The 19424-nt window shown below is 42.9% G+C and overlaps 7 protein-coding genes across 7 annotated transcripts; 3 read left to right on the forward strand and 4 right to left on the reverse strand.

Annotated features, from left to right (window-relative positions):
• Positions 1-1792: 1792 nt before the first annotated feature.
• BKA55DRAFT_618851 (uncharacterized protein) lies at positions 1793-3867 on the reverse strand. The gene is made up of 3 exons (XM_046196745.1): positions 3499-3867; positions 2762-3447; positions 1793-2705 (listed from the first exon to the last, which is right to left on the reverse strand). The coding sequence occupies exons 1-3, from the start codon at positions 3853-3855 to the stop codon at positions 1922-1924; spliced, it is 1827 nt and encodes a 608-aa protein (XP_046047803.1). The 5' UTR covers positions 3856-3867; the 3' UTR covers positions 1793-1921.
• An 819-nt stretch (positions 3868-4686) lies between these two features.
• BKA55DRAFT_515668 (sucrase/ferredoxin domain-containing protein) lies at positions 4687-5813 on the forward strand (the record flags this gene model as incomplete). Its single annotated transcript, XM_046188027.1, has 2 exons — positions 4687-4995; positions 5115-5813. 2 exons carry the CDS (start codon positions 4687-4689, stop codon positions 5811-5813), a joined length of 1008 nt encoding a protein of 335 aa, XP_046047804.1.
• Positions 5814-6193: 380 nt separating this feature from the next.
• BKA55DRAFT_740089 (chaperonin 10-like protein) lies at positions 6194-7396 on the reverse strand (the record flags this gene model as incomplete). The annotated part of the gene is made up of 3 exons (XM_046201438.1): positions 6194-6954; positions 7012-7247; positions 7294-7396. The coding sequence occupies 3 exons, from the start codon at positions 7394-7396 to the stop codon at positions 6247-6249; spliced, it is 1047 nt and encodes a 348-aa protein (XP_046047805.1). The 3' UTR covers positions 6194-6246.
• Positions 7397-11993: 4597 nt separating this feature from the next.
• BKA55DRAFT_541481 (uncharacterized protein) lies at positions 11994-12915 on the reverse strand (the record flags this gene model as incomplete). Its single annotated transcript, XM_046190376.1, has 5 exons — positions 11994-12018; positions 12124-12153; positions 12350-12459; positions 12532-12660; positions 12844-12915. The coding sequence occupies 5 exons, from the start codon at positions 12913-12915 to the stop codon at positions 11994-11996; spliced, it is 366 nt and encodes a 121-aa protein (XP_046047806.1).
• A 303-nt stretch (positions 12916-13218) lies between these two features.
• Positions 13219-14043, forward strand: BKA55DRAFT_595672 (putative short chain dehydrogenase/reductase; the record flags this gene model as incomplete). The annotated part of the gene is made up of 2 exons (XM_046195836.1): positions 13219-13252; positions 13304-14043. The coding sequence occupies 2 exons, from the start codon at positions 13219-13221 to the stop codon at positions 14041-14043; spliced, it is 774 nt and encodes a 257-aa protein (XP_046047807.1).
• A 1677-nt stretch (positions 14044-15720) lies between these two features.
• BKA55DRAFT_704651 (chaperonin 10-like protein) lies at positions 15721-17061 on the reverse strand. The gene is made up of 3 exons (XM_046200647.1): positions 16776-17061; positions 16053-16688; positions 15721-15987 (listed from the first exon to the last, which is right to left on the reverse strand). Exons 1-3 carry the CDS (start codon positions 17050-17052, stop codon positions 15728-15730), a joined length of 1173 nt encoding a protein of 390 aa, XP_046047808.1. The 5' UTR covers positions 17053-17061; the 3' UTR covers positions 15721-15727.
• A 694-nt stretch (positions 17062-17755) lies between these two features.
• Positions 17756-19249, forward strand: BKA55DRAFT_704653 (uncharacterized protein; the record flags this gene model as incomplete). Its single annotated transcript, XM_046200648.1, has 2 exons — positions 17756-17815; positions 17879-19249. 2 exons carry the CDS (start codon positions 17756-17758, stop codon positions 19247-19249), a joined length of 1431 nt encoding a protein of 476 aa, XP_046047809.1.
• Positions 19250-19424: the final 175 nt, after the last annotated feature.

The following is a 19424-nucleotide window of genomic DNA, read 5'->3' on the forward strand; positions in this document are numbered from 1 at the left end:
AATAAGGTTCATACTATAGCAACAGCAAAAACAGGTTTAAATTACATATAAGAAAGTATAAACAAATACCAAGCCGCCGAAAGTTTATTTATATGATAACAAAAATCCCATTGCGGCAAAAGCACCATTATAGAGCTATTTATCTATTTGCCCGAATACCCATTTACCATTTGCAAAGATTGCAAGGTTAGATTTGTTGTCTGTGAGGTTAGGACCCATTTAAAGCGCAAGCACGCCAACATCAACCGGAAAGACGGTAAGAAGATCCAGCAGGCAGTTGCCACATTAGAGGATGTGGCCAAGGGTTAGCCCGAAGTGAAGGGGTGGACTGTGCCATCGCCGACCATAGACCCGAATCCGCATATCAAGCCCCCCCGGCATGACCGTTTAGGCTGCAACCATTGCACATATATCGTCCGGGATATACGACAAATGAAGAACCATTGCCGCACAGAGCATGGATGGATTAACCATCATAAGAGAGGAAGACAGCATCAAATGGCAGGCACGACGCAGTTAGTGCCGTGGACGACCAGCGTGCAATGCCAACAGATATGCCATTGGGGGCATGGCAAGCGATGGTTCGAGGTCGGTCGGGCCGTTAATCAGGATAACGATATGCCAGAGAGGGATGTTGGCCGTAAATATCAGGAGGATGAGGCGGTTGACGCAGAATACAAGGCCGCCGTTGAACTTTTCAACAGCATCCAGGAGGAGGATGAGAAAGCGTTCGAGGACGAGGCCAGCGGTCGGATCTAGGCCATAAGCGATAAGTGGGATGCCAGTAGATGGTTAGGCCGATGCGGTTGGCCCCGACATTTAGAGGGCATTGCTGCTGACCGGTTAAGGAAGTTATTAGATCCAATAGGCGATGATAATCCCGTGTTGTAGATAAAAGAGGAAGGTTTTGAATAGGTATTAAACGATACATATAAGGCTATGGCATATAAGTGTTATCCTGGCATAGCCGAGTTATTTAAGATGATATATAAGGAGGCGCATATAATAACGATAAAGCCGTTCTAAGGGTTAATAGAACCAGATATATAAGAGCAGTATAAGTCGCGGTAGAAGCAGTTATTATGCATTTGGAAGAGATACCACGATTAGGATTGATGGGAATGCCGATTGTGGTAGCGATAACGGCAGCAGCCCCAGCACCAGCGACAGGGATAGCAGCAGTGACAGTAACGGATTCATAACCGATAATAACAAAAGCAGCTGCGATTATCAAAGCCACCAACGAAGGCCGTGGCCCCCTCGAAGGCCTTGAGGAGGTGCCCGCATTCTGGATCGAGCAGAGCTCTACCTGGCGCAATGGGGAAGATGACGCGAAGATCGAGAACTTTGTCAAGCGCGTCAATAGTGACATCTCCGAAACATCGTTACAGTCCAGTGGTGAATTGTTGAGCAACTTCAAATTTGGCGCAGAAGGCCTGGAAGGTTGTCAACTGAGCCGCTCACAACCACAGGGCTGTTTTGCAAGACAGTTGCACGGGCTTGTGCTATTAGATTGGCTGGAGTATGGGCTTCTCAGATCGACAGAATTAGAGAAAGTTTCTCAACCTTTGCGTACTAAGAAAGTACGATAATGAACCAAAGTACAGCTGGAAAGTACTCTAATACGTTTTAATGGCTGACTCTGCATAAATGCCAAAGGTAGTCATAGCAGCATCTTTGCGACTCAGTACTTTCTATACTATAGACAGTCGTTGTAATGGGTGATTTGAAGAGGGAAGTACAAGCCCTCAAATGAGCCAGGCCAATCATTATCAGGTAGTGTTGGGTTTAACCCAAGGTTATTTTAGTCGTTAACGAGCTGCATCGGTCCTTTTTCTATGGTAGCCGTCGACAGACAAATGCCAGTATTTGCAGAGTATGTGAAGGTGAAGGCAGTGTTTTGGTCGTTGTCGGCAACCAACTAGTGACCATGGGTCTTTGCCCTTCCATACAAAATATTGTGTCTACTCATGACTTGGTGAAGAGGGTCTATTAACACCTCTGCCTGTGGTAACTGAGCCTTGGCACCCTGCAGGATGTCCCACGCAACTGCTGCCTCTGGAGACTTATTGATGTTTGTTGGTCTATCGGAATCGAGACAAAGATCGAATAACAACACAACAAATGCTAAGTATATATGGTGAAGAACAATGGACAGTCTCAGTCGTGACTCGGAAAAATCAGCTTCTTCTTTCTCCAACTGCTGTTCCATGCGAATGATAAACCGCGCAGATTCCACGCAAGCCGCGCGATTAGATGTATACAAGGCGCCGCGAGCGAGATAAGGCAGATGGATCTTGCATCTTTGACCATGAACGAACAGATGTAATAGGTACCGCTGGATTCCAATCTTATCTGAACTGCCGTCAACTGGCTTCAAATCATGGTTGAGGCGCAAGATGGCTGGCGTATCGTCCCAAAATCGGGTCATCTGGATATCGAGTTCTTCCACTTGCTGAGAATCGACAGCTTCTAGACTCAGAGCCGCGAATTGGGTTTTCTCTAGAGAGGCGCGGAAGATCTCGGCAAGACGTATGCGTTGAAGACAAAACGACATGCATGTCGGTTGGTCCATCGGCTTGCCGACGATTTCCTCTCCTTCGACAAGATCATCATCGTCAATATTCCTTGGCTTTTCTACAGCCATTTGCGACGGGTTTATCATGCAGATATTTCCAAGGGTACCCGAAAGCCCTGCAAGTATCCTGTCGAAGTGTTGGCTATATGTAAAATATAGAAATAATGCCAGAGAATTGCTTACCAGTCAGTGGAACAGAGATACCACCAAACTCTGCGTCCAATCTCAGCCTCGAAAACTCTGTATCTAGGCGTAGCTATACCCAGAAGTCGTCGGGGCGAGTCGATGCAATGAAGTCCTAGCTCGCGGGCCATTGTGATAGCTCTTGAAAGGAGATTTCGAAACATGGCTGAAACGCCTTCGAGGTTGACAACGGAATAAAACAAGATTACCATTGCCTGCGTGGCCTCGAGAGATACATGCGAGTCTTGTTGAAGGTGATCCAGAACAACAAGACCTGCCTTTTGCCACATGGATGCCTGTGAATGCGCCTCAGGTACACAGTAGAAGAGGTTTCTTGAGAGGTCACGGGCAGTCCATAGGCCAGTGGCATTGGCGAAGATGGCGAGCAATAATGCGACGGGTCCCATGGGCGGTTGGTGGCCTAGACCAATAGCGTCATGAATATCATCCACTAGACGCCTCACAGTAGGCGCATGGATAACGTGGTGAATGAATGAGATGTCGTTAAGGTATTTGTCGACAATTCTCCTGGTGTCTTCGCGCTCCGGCAGCCATATGCACTTAATAGGCCCCGCCGGGGCAACGACGGATGGCGGGCTGTTACTCTGTAAAATGAATGAATAGGGCCGTGTAATTAATCGAGTAGGGCATGTGTAAAAGCCAATAGAATTCAATGTATCAGAGTCCTCAGGCCGGTTAGTACTTGATGATATAGCTTACTCTCGGTGCGTACTTACCCCTGCTTTAGAGCTCATACAATGCCGCTCTAGGACCAAGGCATCTGATAACATGCAGAGGACAATTGGCGGCGAGTTTTGACTATTTGTATCCTTACGCAGCTCTGGCATGGGATGTGCAGTTTCTGGGTCCTGGTTCTGCGCAGTGAGCAGGGCCTCTAGTGACTCCAAGCGCTTCAGCAATTCATCATTGCAAACTTGTGGTGTAGTTGGCGGTGTCTTATCTACGCCTGGTCGTCGCCCAGCCGGTTGTTGGACTGAAGCCGCTTGACACTCCACTCCACGGGCAGTGCAATTGGAACATGGGAACTGGCGGTTGCAGCGTAACTTGCGCGCTCTACAGAGCTGGCATGACATAACTCGTGGGCGATATCGCGTGTGATGGCGTGAGCGGCGGTGCATGGTACCTTGCCTTGGTGTGATTTATGACGAAGAGTAGCAATGGGGAAGAGAGAGGTTGTGATCCGCGGATTGAATGCACACGGTCTGGAGTCTCGTGGACTTTAGGGGCGGAGTTAACGGGCAGTACTCCGCGGAACCGGGTGCGGATCAGGCGGATACCACGAATCAGGCGAGATTAGCGACAGCTTCCTACTTGTGATTTGGACTGCGGCTGATGCCTGAACGCATTGACTCGACTCCCATAAGATCAGGTCCACCTCCAACTGCACAAAAATAGTTCGACAGGGTTTGTTCACGTACCTTTGCATTCGACTTGCTTGAGTTGCTGACTACCGCACTCCGTAGCTCCATCCCGAACCTCATGGGCTCACTAGACTACAACTCCACAGTAGGACGTGACAAGGTAGCTTTCCAACGGCTCTCCATGGAGTCGTGCAACTAAATGTAGTTACGTCCCGACTACTTCATTTCGTTTTACTGTGCTGAGGTTACGATAGTCATACCTGCTGCGTCATCTAGCAGGAGGTCAGGCCATCACTTCTACACACACGAAGTTGAGAGACGCCCTTGCTGTCATGTTTTCCGAAAACATAAGGTGCTTTCTAGACTAGTAACAGGACCCGCCTTAGTACTTAGAGGACAACAACTAATTTGTGCTGAGCCACAGAGATAAAAGCTGTACGCTACCACCCAACACTTATATCTTCTTTGCCCAGGTTTTCTGTTGACCCCCTTGCCTCCATTTCTACAATCTAGTTCTTCAACCATTCCCTTAGAAAGGAAGCCATGCTTTCTTTTAAATCCCTTGTATTGAACGTGCTTGGAAGAACTTCTGGGGCTAGCCTGACCGAACTGTTTGACAAGACAGATCCCACGGTCGATGGTGATGACTGCCTACACGACTGCGACAGTTGCATCGTGGAGTACCCTAAGAGGTTCAAGGTTGAGCAGAGCCACGTGCTGTACGGAAATATTAAAGGTTGGAGCAGTCACCTGTTGGTAGCAACGGCCAAATCTGACTGGGTGAGGAATGTCGCCAACGAAAAGGGAAGCATCATGGAGGCATTGGATAAGGCTCATGGGCCAGAGAACGACGTAAGTCTTGAAACCATTTAAGCTGGTCGCTTTCCTTCTCACCATTCGCCACTGATGCGCGTGCGGTGGCCACTGGACATCGCCCACACATGCTGAATAGAGCTAAGAGATTTCAATAGAGGTTGATGCTTTCTGCTTCGAATATTCCTACACCTGACGGCAGTCCTGATTATTCGAAACCTACTTGCGGGCTCCTTCTACCAGCCTTCGTTTCCATCTATAACATCACAGCAAAGAACGTCCCGCAGCTTATCAACCTTGTCGATATGGCGCCCACAACCTCATCCCCTTTGGAACCTTCTGTTCTACCAAGGACAGTATCTAGCCCCGATCCAAACATCCCAGTCATCACCACCAAGGCATGCCCGCACAACGCCATTATATTATTGTGTAGTCACAAATCGAGGGATGCACGTTGCGGCCAGAGTGCGCCCTTACTGCGTAAGGAATTCGAACGCCACCTACGACCACTTGGCCTGTACCGTGACCTACATGATGAACGGCCCGGAGGTGTAGGTATCTACTTTATCAGCCACGTCGGCGGCCATAAATATTCTGCCAATGTGATAATATACCGTCGACCGAATGCCTTTGGTCAAGACGACATTTCGGTTCCAAAGAGCAATGGCGAGGGTCAAGAACATGAGACTAGGGACGGAAGCGATCTTGGTGCCTCGCAGTGCATCTGGCTAGCACGTGTGCGACCAGAAGACTGCGAGAACTTGATCAGGTACACAGTCATGAAAGGGAAGGTGGTGAAGCCAGAGCACCAGTTAAGAGGAGGGTTTGACCGGGCCAAGGGAGTGATGAGTTGGTGAAATAAATCTTGTAGATGCACTATTCTCAGACGAGAGAAGGAAATTTGCACAAATCAAAAGGCACGGATGATATTGACATAATCGAGATTTCTAATATATCATAGTAACAACTTGTTTGGAGAATTTGCAGTGGGAGGCATTGCAAAGCCCCGACACAGCCCTCAGGTGTGTATGCTTTGTAGAACCCCAACGGTCAGCACATGATCCTCTTGGTTAACATTAGACTTGGCTATAACTTAGGCTAGCCGCACAAGACTCTGTCCGAGGCTGTCTTAGTTTATGTGCAACATAGCCGTAGCGGATTAGGGGAGTCGCTACCTTCTAAAGCTTAGTAGGGGACTAATGGATCGGTATAGCCGCAATTACTTTAGATTTTAAGGGCAAGGCGTGTGTCTATACAATAGAGAAAAAGAAATTTTTACCTCATTTCTCTTTACTGCCTTCCCACTTCAACAACCAACTTCTTGCCAAACACCTTTCCGTCCTTAAGCCTCGTGAGAGCATCTCCGAGTCCCTGTAAGCCTCCCTCTACAATCTCGATGGGATGCGCCGTCAACCAGCCATTAGCTAAGCCATACGTGAACAAGCGGCTGAGAGTATTCCCAAAACACTGCTGTTCCTTGCTGCCAGTATGTGCCACCATTACATTAATGTAATCGCCATCCACGGGTCCGGTGACCTTGGCTCCACCTTGAACGGTAGCAACGAACGGTTTCCTCCCATCCAGTTCAGGCTGTGTTCCTAGGGCCTCTTTAAGGATTCCAGTATACTCAGAAGCACCGTCTTGGTTGGTAGCGGCATCAAGTCCATACCATGCTGGTCCCTTGCCAGACTTAGCAATGGCAGACTGGATGTCAGCCACCAACTTCTCAGGTGATTGCCGATAGTCAACGAGGGTATCGCCTTGCTCGAAATTGAGAAGCTTACTAATCAGGTCGCTCGAATTACCTGCGGTTGCAATAATGGGGTGGATGTTAGACGCCTTGGCAAGCTTAATCGCCATAGCGCCGATAGCCCCGCCGGCGCCATGAATGACAAGGGGGTTGCTCTGAGCTCTTGCAGGTGACCACGGTGCTGGAAGTCCAAGGACGTGGTATAAACCAAAGGATGCTACAAGGCCGGCCATTGGGATTGTTGCGGCCTAGATAGGGGCATTAGACATGGAAATGGTAAGTTTCTGTTGGTATTGTAGATTTACCTCGGCGAAGCTAATATCGTCCGGGATATGGAAAGTAGTTGAACTTGGAGCAATCGCATATTCGGCGAAAGAGCCACCAGCTGTTCCGATCTGGTGCAGAGCTGCCACGCGGTCCCCTGGCTTGAATTCGGACACGCCGCCGCCCACTGCCTCGACAACACCCGCGAAGTCATCGCCTGAGTTCACAGCCTGTTTGGTGTAGATAGCAGGCACTTTCCAATCTTTGGGGTTTGTACCTGCATCTAGTTAGAAGGGAGTGTGTACGCTCTGTAGGCAACGCACCAGCCACAGCGACCTTGACAAGGACCTCCCCTGCCTTGGGAGCAGGGACCGACACCTCGCGGATTTCAACTTGGATATTGGGTGTGATGAGCGCTTCCTTCATTTCTTTCGTCGGTTGGAATTTACAATTGATGAAGAAGAGAATGGATTGTCTGAGATATCGGTTGGGCTACAATCAAAAAGGAGAATCGAGTCAAAATAGAGGAACAATCGGCAATTTTCAAGAGTTAAAAGGTCACTCATTAAATACTGATTTAACAATCATACCCCAATAAGCCTTAGCTTAGCAGCCTCTAGCTTGGGTAAGCGTTAGTGGGACCGCAAAGCCCGCATTATGCGGAAAGTCAATTAAGCATGCGGACTTTCAAATACCTTGTGGCGGTCAACCAAGAATCGGATCCCAAATAAGCGTCTTACGGCGGGTCTCCTGCGAGATGCTCCGCGGAGCATAGGACTTAAGGCTTCAAGTCCACGGACTCATGCAGGCCGACTAAATGGTTAAGCAAAACGCCTCGCGTTCAGTCTTAGTCCAAAAACCGATAATTAGTTCCAATCAACTATGGCAACTACACTTTTCAACCTGGAGTAATATAGGTATAAATTAGGTGTTAAGGCTTAAATAAAATTACGAATAAATTGAATATATGTTATAGGATATATAAGTCTAATAGGAGGTAAGGAGGAGGAATAAAGAAGTAAATAAAATGTTATAGTTATTAAATAAGTTAGCATAGGGTATGAATTATAAGATAAGGATAGGTCTATTAAATAAAGTGGTTATTTCTAATTAATAATATATATTATATAAGTATTAAAGTAGAAGTACTAATATTAGAAAAGTAGGTGCCTTAGTAAGAATAAAAGAGAATATATATAAATATTCCTAAAGAGAGGTAAAGTAATTCCTTAAGAGACATAGCTTAGATAATAATATAAAGAGTATTATTAAATTTATTAAAGTTTAGTGAATTTAATACTATACTTTTTATTTTATTTAAGTAAATATAAGCTTTTATAAGAAAAATAAGTTTTATTTAATATTAAATTTTAACTAGTATTTTATAAATTATAAAACTATAAGGTAAAATTTAATATATATATTATTTATATAAAATATAAGTTATATAACCTTAATTCCCTAGTTTATATTAATGCTTTTTTACTAATTCTACTTTATTTATTTTTATATATAAAGTTAGTTAGTTATATGCCTTACTATATATATTTAATTAATTAAGGTTAGTTTAACTTTTACAACCTAACTTATATTAAACATAATATAATTCCTTTATAAAACTCTGCCTTTACCTTATTTTTATCCTTATTAATTTAAGAGTAGCTCTTTGGCAATATTAGCTGCCTTTATAGATATGCTAATAAGCTATTCTTTATATATAGCTAAGCTTATAAAGGCAGTATGGAAAGCTGTGTTATTTAACTATAGAAAATAACCTTCCTTTAAGGCTATTTCTAAGTTTTTAAGATTTAATAGCTTATTATTAATTTAATTTAATTTAATTTAATTAATATAATATCTCTCTTTTATATAAATAATTAACTAAATTAAGCTATAATTAAAAATAATTTTTTTAATAAGGTTAAATTTGCCCTTTAATAAGAGGTTCTTTATAATAGTAATAACTATTATATATATTATATAAAGTTCTTTTTTATTAATTTCCTCTAAAGTAGGCTTAATAGCTAAATTAAAATTATAACTAGTTATATAATAAGTATAATTATATAGCTATAGGCTATTTTATATAATAGGTATTAAGGTAGTATAGCTATTATATTATTAATAAGAAGGGTTAGAAGGTATAGGAAAAGTTAAGTTAGATAATATACTTTAAAAGTGTAATAGATAAATTAGGTATAGTATATTATAAAGGTTAATTAAGGTATAGTCCTTTAGGTAGGTTAAAGGAAAAAGGTTAATCTAGTTACTAAGAGCTAGTATTTATACTACTTAGTTAAGGTAGTAATTGCATAATTAAGGCAGATAAACCTTATCTAATTCTGACTTCTATAATAATAGCCTGCTATAGGGGTTTTACTATTTAAACTATTAATAAAAAAGCTAAAAAGCTTAATAGCCTTATATAAAGCTAAAGGTAAGGGAAAAAGAAACAAGATATTTAATTTACTTATTTATTTAATTTACTTATTTATTTAATTTACTTATTTATTTAATTTACTTATTTATTTAATTTACTTATTTATTTAATTTACTTATTTATTTAATTTACTTATTTATTTAATTTACTTATTTATTTATATTACCTTTATAATATATAAAACTTAAAACCTTAAGTATAACTATATTATATAACTTTATATCTAAAGTAATACTTCTATTAACTCTTACTAAGCCTAAGATAATTAGGCCTAGTTTATATAATTTAAAAGTAAAGAGCAATAACAAAGAAAGGACTATATAAGACAATATCTTCTAATACTTCTTAACTATAAGCTAAGTATAGACTGCCAGTTAGGTTTAATTAAGATAAGGTCTTTATCATAAGATAGAGAATTAAATGATTAGTTCAATGATATTAGATATAAAGGAAAAGAATGTAAAATTATATACGAGAAAAGCATGTTCAGCTAAAGTCCTCAGGGGAATCCGTCCCTTTATGTCTATCACCACAGACATCCATCTGACCCCACTAACGAGCTTAGACCTCTTACCCTGGAATGCTTGCCATAACCATCACAATAATAGAAGGGTATATAAGATATCTAAAGTAAGAGAATCTATTATAAAGCTAAGAAGGTGTAAAACTTTATAATTACTATTATCTATTAATAGAAATAGGCCTATAAGTACTTACTTATAAGAAACTTAATAGATATTAAAGTATTTAATAAATCTAAATAGTCTAAGAATATATACTATTTTAACCTATAAGATTAATATAAACTCCTTAAAGCTAGTATTAATCTAGAGTCTTAGAACTAGCCCCGCTCTTAACTTAAACACTTAAGTAGGTAAAAAACAATACTTTATTTAAAGTTAACCTCCTTACTATTATAAAATAGCAATAAGGATAATTTAAGGGCATTAAGGGAGTATTTTTAAGTATATTTATATATATTCTATTTGCTTATTTATTTAATATAAATATTTATATTTAATACTACTCTGGCCCTTATATAACTTAGTTTAATTATTATCTAATAATTACTTACTTAGTTTTATATATTTCATATATAATACATCCCCTAGTTAATATTAATTAAAGTAGTAAATATATTCTATAATTAAAAGCTCTTAATTTTATATAAAGTGCAGGTAAGACAAGGGAATAACAGCTGATATCTAATATAATGTTATAATTGTCTATAATCAGCCCATTAAAATTAGTCACAGATGCAGTACATCCGGACCGAGAATGTCTTTAAGTTCATCCTCTATGCAATGGCGAGTTTGGAATAAAATGCCGTTTCAGGTCCTTGGATCGAACTAAGCTAGTGCAGTCAAAGGTATAGGATTCCCTGTTAAGGCCCTGTAGCTCAGCAAGATAACTGTTGCAGAGCCCAGTCCTGCCTCTGTATAAGTGCGCACCTTGTGGAGAGCACGGGCGGAAAATAATATAATCTAGATCCCTCCTTTTCCAACCCATCATTTAGAGAGCGATGGTCGTAAAGCCACACACGGATGCACCTGAGACCATGATGCGGCTTTTTTTATCAATCATCAAACCAGCATGACTCCGGTGAGGGGATGTTATCCCTAGTCGTATCATGACCTCACTTCCGAGTAAATAGGCCAGGAGTCCGCTTTGGCGCAACTGGATTCCGTTGCTACGGATCCGTCTCCGTTGTGCTCTTAGAAGCAATCGCTCTCACCCCATTAAGATCCCCGGACAGAAGCATATTTCGGGTAGACGAGGCGGGCTACTAGACCCTCCTGAGACCTATATTAAGTTCGGAGGATGCTTACCCATGGCAAGCGATGCATAGAAGCCACATAGATGTCTTTGCAATTTCCCCTATCTTGCAATTAACTAACTTACCGACTTACTATATAAGATATTACTTGCTATTATTAAATTCTCTTATTACTAATTATTACAGATTCTAATATAAAGCGCCTACTACCTTTATATAATATTTATATTTATTTGTTTTATATTATTGGCTTTAATTACTAGTTTGCTATATATTTTACTAGTGCTTTTACTGCCCTCTCTCTTACTGCTAATACCATCGCAGCTCCCGGAGATTGTAGCTATTATATTATTTCTGGCTTAGGTAACTATAAGTAAGCTATTTTAAATACTAGTAGAAATACTTTAAATCTTACTATTACTATACTTAAAGATAATTATACAAACTAACTATAAGTATAATAAGTAAACCTATATAAATAATAGGAGTTTAGTATAAGTAGTTATACTAGGATGCCTAAGGGGCATGATAAGTCTTAACTATGCCCTCGGTTTTAGGTCTCTTTTAGTAAATTAATTAAATTGTAAATTTTGCCTTTACCACTTTAGCGCACCAAAACCTCCCCTACTCATTCTACTACTCTCTTTTTATTATACTATAAGGGTTTAAAGGCTCTATATTTTAACTTATTATTATAATCTGCGCATTACTAATACTACCCCTAAGTAATAGTAAGACTTATAATACTACTAACTTTAGTATATTTAAGATTAACTAGGGTATTCTCTATATCTATGCCTTATATATTAATTTGAAGAGTTAAAGTAGAGTCTAATAAAATAATAGTATTAAGTTAAAGTAAGTAATAATTAGCTAGCTAGTACCTAAAATTAACTTTCTAATAACTTATAGCTTTAATATTTATATTAATATTACCTTATTTTAGGACTACTAAGAGTATTATACCTATAAGAAGTAGTTTACTAGCTATTATAATAATACTACTAGCTTAAATAATCCTAATTCTAAAAATATCAAATTTTACTATAAAACACTGTGGGAGTACAGATATAGCCTCGCGTGCAGGCCCTAAGGCATTTGCTCTAGGGCTTACTAAACTTCATTTGTTCATTGAAGATCTTATACCTGCCAGTTAACCGACCATGGCAATAACAACGGCAACATGGCGAGAGCGAGAGCGAGATCAAGAGCGAAAATAGCCCAACGAAAGAAATGATGGTAGACATTGAAGCGTTCAGGCACATGTTGGTACTGAGGTGCGTTAGTATATAAGCTGCCAAGATTGATCCCATATCGTTTGTAGGTTACAGTACCACCACATACCACTCCCTTACGGAAGCGGGGATCTGTCAAGATGAGGGCCGACACACTTTTCCACCTGAGCGCTCTTGTCGCAACCGCAAACGCCTCTTCCCCCAATGTCTGTGCCAACCCCCACGGCGCTGCTTCGACCTGCAAGTCTCCCAGGAAAAGTCACTTATTTTGAAGATTACGCCGCTTGATGATTTGTGGCCATGATTTGCTATCTCCGAGTCAGTCAGTCCAACTCGGTAATTTGACTTTGGCTGAATAATACAGGTTCTGCCGCTGCGAGACTCGACCGATTTCGAGCTTTAGTATCGCTGTGCTTCCCACGTGGCACCAGTGGCACCCAGCAATGTCAATGCAAAACTGAGGGCGGACTTTGCTGCTGTCCACGACCCGCATGTCTAGTCAACCACACCTCTGATGTAAGAATAATTTTATAGACCTGTGCAAGGTATCACGGCCTTTCCCCGGCCATACGTAAAGAGGTTTGATCTGCTGGGCGGGCTTAGGATCTCTTTGCTAGAATGTGTAGACGTCATCTGTGTGTTACCTTGCAATTAAATTTATAAGCAGCATGCCCGTTCACAAATCCTTTATGATATGCCTGCCTTTTTTACATTTTCCATTCGTTAGATGTCACTCGTGTTTATAAGAAGAGCTTGCTACTAAAGCTCCATCTATAAAATAATCCAACTTCCAAACATGGCTTCAAATAAGGCTATTATCTTTGTCACCGGTATAGGATCCCCATCTGAGTCTCAATCGCCAAGTTTAACCTATTTTCTAGGCGCGAGTAGTGGAATTGGCTACGAGACTGTGCTCGAGTTGTCGAAGGAGTCCACCGACTTCCATATTCTTCTTGGTGCTCGAACTATCGAAAAGGGTGACAAGGCTTTAGGGGATATTAACTCCGCCGCGGGCAGTTTACTCAAGGCCTCTATCTCAGTACTTCCTATTGAGATTACCGATCAAGAATCCGTTGATGCTGCCAAGGGCTCCATCGAAGCACGATACGGGAAGCTCGATATTTTGATCAACAATGCGGGTATTGTCGTCTACCAAGATGTTGATAGGGTTACGGCATTCCGACAATCCTTTGAAACCAACGTCATCGGTTCAATGAGGGTTACTGAAACATTGGAACCGTTGCTAAAGAAATCGAGCAAGCCCTTGGTCATATATGTTTCCTCTGAGCAAGGCTCCATCTCATTGCGGCTTAATCCAGACCACCAATTCCATCGAATTCAAGGCGATGCTTATCGTACTAGCAAGGCAGCCCTGAACATGGTGGCGGCATGCCAGCGTTATAACTATGCAGATGCCGGCATCAAAGTGGTAGCTTTTAACCCAGGCTGGTGTCTATCGAACTTGACAGGTGAGCAGGGCCGCGAGTGGCGGATTAAGGGAGGGGCTAGGGACCCAAAGGAGCCAGCTGTGGCGCTGGTTGAGATTGTTAACGGGAAGAGGGACATCGATATTGAAAACAATGGCTTGGTACATGTTGATGGGGGAGTCCTACCGTGGTAGTAGTCTTGCCGTTTTAAACATATACCAAGTTAGACATGCAACTATTACAATCATGTGTACTTGGTACTTTGGCTGTGTTCTCAAGCTATTTAGAAATAATATCCGAGCTAAGATCTTCTTTTTACTACAAGATGGCCAGAAGGACTTCGCATCCTTCCTGAAAGATACACTAGAGAGAAGTCTACGTGTATGCACAGTCACTTTCAGGGGATGACCGACGAAGCACACAGTTGCATTTTGCAAGCAATAAGCCAGATATACCCTATAGAATTGCCCCACCTCGTTTGTCATTTAGTTGCATCTTCTTCATCCAGACCTTCTATTTGCACAGATATGGAGGTCTGCACCGCATCACATTTAGTGTTTCAACACAGCGTCGCCTTCAGCGTTGCAAGCTAAGAGGTGCTGTCATGACATTTGGAACAGGAAATTAAGTGGGACATTAAAGAAACCTTTAGTAGAGGCCATCCACAGGGTATCACTACAGGTAGTTTGATTATGACTCCGATATTGAGAAGGACGGGTGACTTGGACTGTGTTTACCAGGGCTCATCATGACGTTGTTACCGCTTACGCGTTTAACTCTATTACAAATCGTGGCGTCTAAGCCAAGATCCGTCTCCTTACAGTTTGTTGGTGCTAGCCCGACTAGGCTAGCGTTCCGGACAGACACTAACCAGTCTAAGCTAGCGTTCCGGGCTGAAATTCTGTAGCTTCCTCGATGCCACCCAAGGCGATGTAAGACGCATGCACACTGGACGCGGGGTTTCAACAGTTTTTCAATAATGCAAGACCAGTTAATTGAAATGCTGCTGCAGGACAGATGAAGTCGACTAAGAGGAGATGACTATTGAGCAGTTCTAGAAGACTCGATTAGCTGCTTCAAAAAGGCCCATATCTATATGCCTGTACTGATGATAAATAAACACTAAGCTGGTACTAAAGGTGAGGTAAAGAACTCCTGGTAGAGCCTCAATGAAACGCAAACTCATATCATCTAGATACGTTTTCTGATTCGGCGTTCAGTCGTAGTACTGTATAAGTTCATCACGAGTGCTTGAGGTCCTTTTTGACCAGCCAATGACGACACATGGAGGTCTCGGTAGGGACTATGGTATGAGGCACTGGCCAGACGAGAACATGGCGCGATCAAATCCACCATCCCACCATTGCATGATGGGCCGTTACTGACTTACGAAAAGGCTGCCTGCCTGTCTCCATCCCCGCTGCTAGCGCGGTCCCACTGGAAGTTGTTGGATTTTGGCACCCTTGATGCCATTATCCATATGGTGATCTAGTCGCCTCTTACTAACTGAAAGGTGTATTAAACTCCGCTATCCCCGTGAGGACGAGCCCAGGAAAGGTTGCCCCTAGTCTATCAAGGTGTTTGAGTCCCATGAGTTGCCATCCACCTCCGCCCCTCTCCTGAAATATCAATCGGCCCTTCACCGGCGGTTCAACAAGAATTAAGACTACAGGGGGAACAACAAGTTTGAATATGACTTGAGTTCCCTATTGAGAACCCAGTGAGGACTGCAACTTTTATAGACTAAGGCCCTAATCATGCTTGAAAGCTACCATAGGCTATATTGTCCCAAAACCGAGCTAAGCTGCCTTAATATAAACACTTTCTTTTACTTTCTTAGCATATAGGTATTCAGAAGTAAAGAAGAGGCGTGTCCATTCAAGCAACCACGTAGACAATCTTTTCTCCTGTGATAGGCCTAAGATCACTAACTCTTTCATCTAGGCCTTGTCTTTGTGGTTTGAAACTCCCACTGAGAAGAGCAAATCCATCCTTAGGGATTTGTTCAAGGCCACCCGGCATTACACGAACAGGATTCGGATGCAATTGGATTTGCTGGGTCTCAACTCCTGAGCCAAGATATTGGTAAAACGCAGCAGCGAAGGCTCGTGCCTCCGCGTTAGCAGGAATGTTTACACCTAGAGTATTGCCAACGTCAGCGTTCGGAGCAACCAGAGTTTTAACGAGTCTCCGTGATACGTACCATGATATCCGACTTCTACGCCAAGAGCTTCCCAAACTGCCCCAAAGATAGGCTTCGTCTTGAGCTTGGTGATGTCAAAGCCGCCGGCGGTGGGAGCCCGAAAAATGGCAAACTTGCCACCGGGCCTGATGACGCTGTCAGTTTGCTCTACTGTTGAGCCCTGGGAGATAGCGTCTATGGCATATTGTACACCCTCGTTTCCAGCTGCCTTGCGAACCATTTCCGGCCAATGAGAATCCCGATAATCAACCAAGAGGTCATACGAGTAAGGTGCATCGTACAGACGTGCATGTTGCGATGGCCTTGCTGCACCAATAAGTCGAATCTTCTTGCCAGATATCTTCTCGGAGAGTCTAACAAGCTGCGCCGCATACAAGCCGACAGATGATGTTGCACCATAGATGAACACATTTACCTGTTCTTCTTCGTGAAGCTGGAACGGACGAAAACCGTCTCCCTCCCAGAATGGGCTTGGTAGTTGCAAACGCTGAAAAACACCCTGAGCAGCAGTGACACCGCATAAGCTTACGCCAGCGGCATTTTCGAAGGAGATGCTGTCAGGTATGTTCCAGGTAAGGTCATACTCAACTGTAAGGAGCTCTGCAAAAGCACCGGTGCGGTCATTAACTGAGTTCGCTGTTATGATATAAGATCATGTTAGCCCGGTTGTCCTTGGTGGGCAAGTATTTCCATTTTCTAGACGGAGTTGTTACTATAACTTACCTCCCTGCAAGAATCCTGATACGCGCGCTCCAATCTTGGTTCGCGGGTCACCCAGATTAGCCAGATCTTTTCCGACCTGAGCTACCTCCCCTGCAAAATCAGATCCTACCACACGCTCTTCTTGGGCAGCAATAGGATTGACTGCATTCATATAGTCGACGTGGTTCAGTGCCACAGCACGTACACGAACAAGAATCTGTTTCGGTCCCGGCTTTGGATCAGGTATATTCTGAATAGACATAGACTTATCATTGGTATTCAACACGAGGGCTCTCATTTTGGCGACGCGGACTCTTTTCTGTGGTTGTTAAAATAGCGACGATTGATACTGACAATTGCGAGTGGTGTGCTCTAGGGATATGAAGTTCTGAAAATACTACGACTAGACAATGGGTGGACAGGACAATTATGCAAAGATTTCCCTCGGCGTTTACGCTTCGGACATTAGTTCCAAATCATGGACGTAATCTTGAAGCAAAAGGGTGGTAAACTGTACTATACCGAACGAAGAGTCGATCAGTGTCTCAGCTGACGGGGCTACGGCATGCATGCAGTTAACCGAACTATGATGTAAAATCTGGTTGAGAACCAGGACTAGACGAAAGTGGAAACGATAACTAACTGCTGCGTAAGTTCCCCCCGTTAATTAATAATAAAGTTATTGTGATGCGGATTTATAACTAGGTTAACCCCCGCGGAGTGTTGATCCTTGAAACCTATCCTTGATGTACATAATTCCGTTATGTCCGTATCTGTGCCTATATTACACGACTAGTTTAAGAAAGGTTGGAAATTAAAGTTCAAATACCGGAAGGCTAGCTACAATAAGATTAGGCTCACATGTGGCATCGTCCTTATACTCCACTTTCTATGACATGAACTACTAATAACAATCTCACTTCTTAGTACTCCATTTTCTTTTCGCAGCATTTTGTGCACAATCACCATTGCCCGTACCGACGTGTTTAAGGCCAAACCCAATGGTAAATCGGGGCAGACCCTCCCAGGATTGTCTTCCTTGTCGCGTGAGGAAACTTCGGGTACTTTTCCATTCTCCATGACCTACCTAGCGTTCTTCATTAACTGACATATCCACCATCCAGTGCGACCTTGTCCCTTCCGGATGCGGGCAATGCCGAAGAGCGAGACTCAGATGCCACGGTTATCGCAACGCTCAAGATCTCGTATTCCGCGACGAGACTCGCGCAACCGGACAAAAAGCGACACTAAGACAAGCATGCATGCAAGCAACCAATCGACCAATGTCGATGGAACTCGGTTTGAATACCCGCGCCGAATACATCTTCTTCTCACTCTACGTCTCGAAGTTTTCCACAATTTTAGAGACTATTGTACCTTTGTATCAGCAGGCATCTAGCTTTGACCACTTGTCAGCAAGCGTCGAAGCAGTAAGCTTGAGTTTTCTGGCAAATCAATCTCATGATCCAAACGTGATGTTTTTATCACGTTCGAGTTACTTAGTTGCGATACGGAGGGTTCGAGGTGCTCTCAACGCATTGCCGGCCTCTGACGTATCGCCGACCTCTAATGTGGAAAGCCTTCTTCTGTCTATTATTCTTCTGGATATGTACGAGAAGGTAACTAACCGTAACCCTCAAGCATCGAGCTCTTGGATGAGTCATGCTGAAGGAGGGTTATCACTGCTTCTCTCGCATTCGGGCCAACTCATCTCGAGCCCTATGGGATGTCGGCTCAGTGCACGCTTAATATCGGCTATAACGGTCAGCTGTGGTACTACTGTCGTATCAGTACCCGAATCGATCGTGCAGCTCCGTGGGCTCTTGGATCCGTTTCTTACTGATATCAAATGGAGGTTCACGGGAATTCTAAGACAGGTAGTGAATCTCCAAGTTGATATACGTCATCATGTTATCGGAGATTCCATGATCGATTTAGCGGAGAGAGCATGGTACCTGGACAAGCTCTTGCAGAATCTTTATACGACGCTACCACCGTTCTGGAAGAGCAGGAAAACCTTCCTTCTCAGTCCACTCATTCCCGGCTCCCACTATAACGTACATGAGAGTCACTATATTACTCAGGTCACCAATGGTATCCACGTGATGCGTTTGATGGTGAATAATATTATATTAAAGCACATACTTGGCGAAACATCTTCCAATAACGTCCTATGCCGCACACGGGACATTATACAAGAAATATGTGCCTCAGTGCCTCAATACATTCTCTCTACTGCGCGATTGGAGAATAGTGTACCCTTCACGCCATTGCAAAGTCTACAGTGTTATACTTTACTTGCGCCTCTTCACATTGCCTACCAGCAATCAGCCCAATCTAATATTCGAGATTGGATCATACAGGCTCTAAGGTATATGTCGGAAACTGGAGGCATGAAAGCGGCACAGGAAGTGATGGAAATAATCGGGAATACACCCGACTTGGATTACTGGATGGTTTATGCCACGATAGGTGGTTATGCTCTAGCGGCATAGCGCGTGGGTAGTGATTTTCTTGTACTGATAGGCTAGAGGAGAAAAGTCGTATGAGGATATGTCTAGCATGGAATATTCGAGCAGCACTACGGAACCCCTGCCCATTGTTTATTCCTTACCGATCAAACACCACACTGAATCTACCACGATCTTCCCGTATGAACCCAACTTCATT

This window comes from Fusarium redolens (genome assembly GCF_020744475.1).
Source record: "Fusarium redolens strain MPI-CAGE-AT-0023 chromosome Unknown BKA55scaffold_11, whole genome shotgun sequence".
Taxonomy (NCBI): Eukaryota; Fungi; Ascomycota; class Sordariomycetes; order Hypocreales; family Nectriaceae; genus Fusarium; species Fusarium redolens.

Coding starts and splice junctions, on each gene's coding strand:
- BKA55DRAFT_704651 (XM_046200647.1), bottom strand. CDS start 17,052: ATGAGAGCCCTCGTGTTGAATACCAATGATAAGTCTATGTCTATTCAG. Junction 16,689..16,775: donor ATCAGGATTCTTGCAGGGAG/GTAAGTTATAGT, acceptor ATATCATAACAG/CGAACTCAGTTAATGACCGC. Junction 15,988..16,052: donor CGTAGAAGTCGGATATCATG/GTACGTATCACG, acceptor GCAATACTCTAG/GTGTAAACATTCCTGCTAAC.
- BKA55DRAFT_618851 (XM_046196745.1), bottom strand. CDS start 3,855: ATGTCATGCCAGCTCTGTAGAGCGCGCAAGTTACGCTGCAACCGCCAG. Junction 3,448..3,498: donor GTATGAGCTCTAAAGCAGGG/GTAAGTACGCAC, acceptor AACCGGCCTGAG/GACTCTGATACATTGAATTC. Junction 2,706..2,761: donor TATCTCTGTTCCACTGACTG/GTAAGCAATTCT, acceptor ACACTTCGACAG/GATACTTGCAGGGCTTTCGG.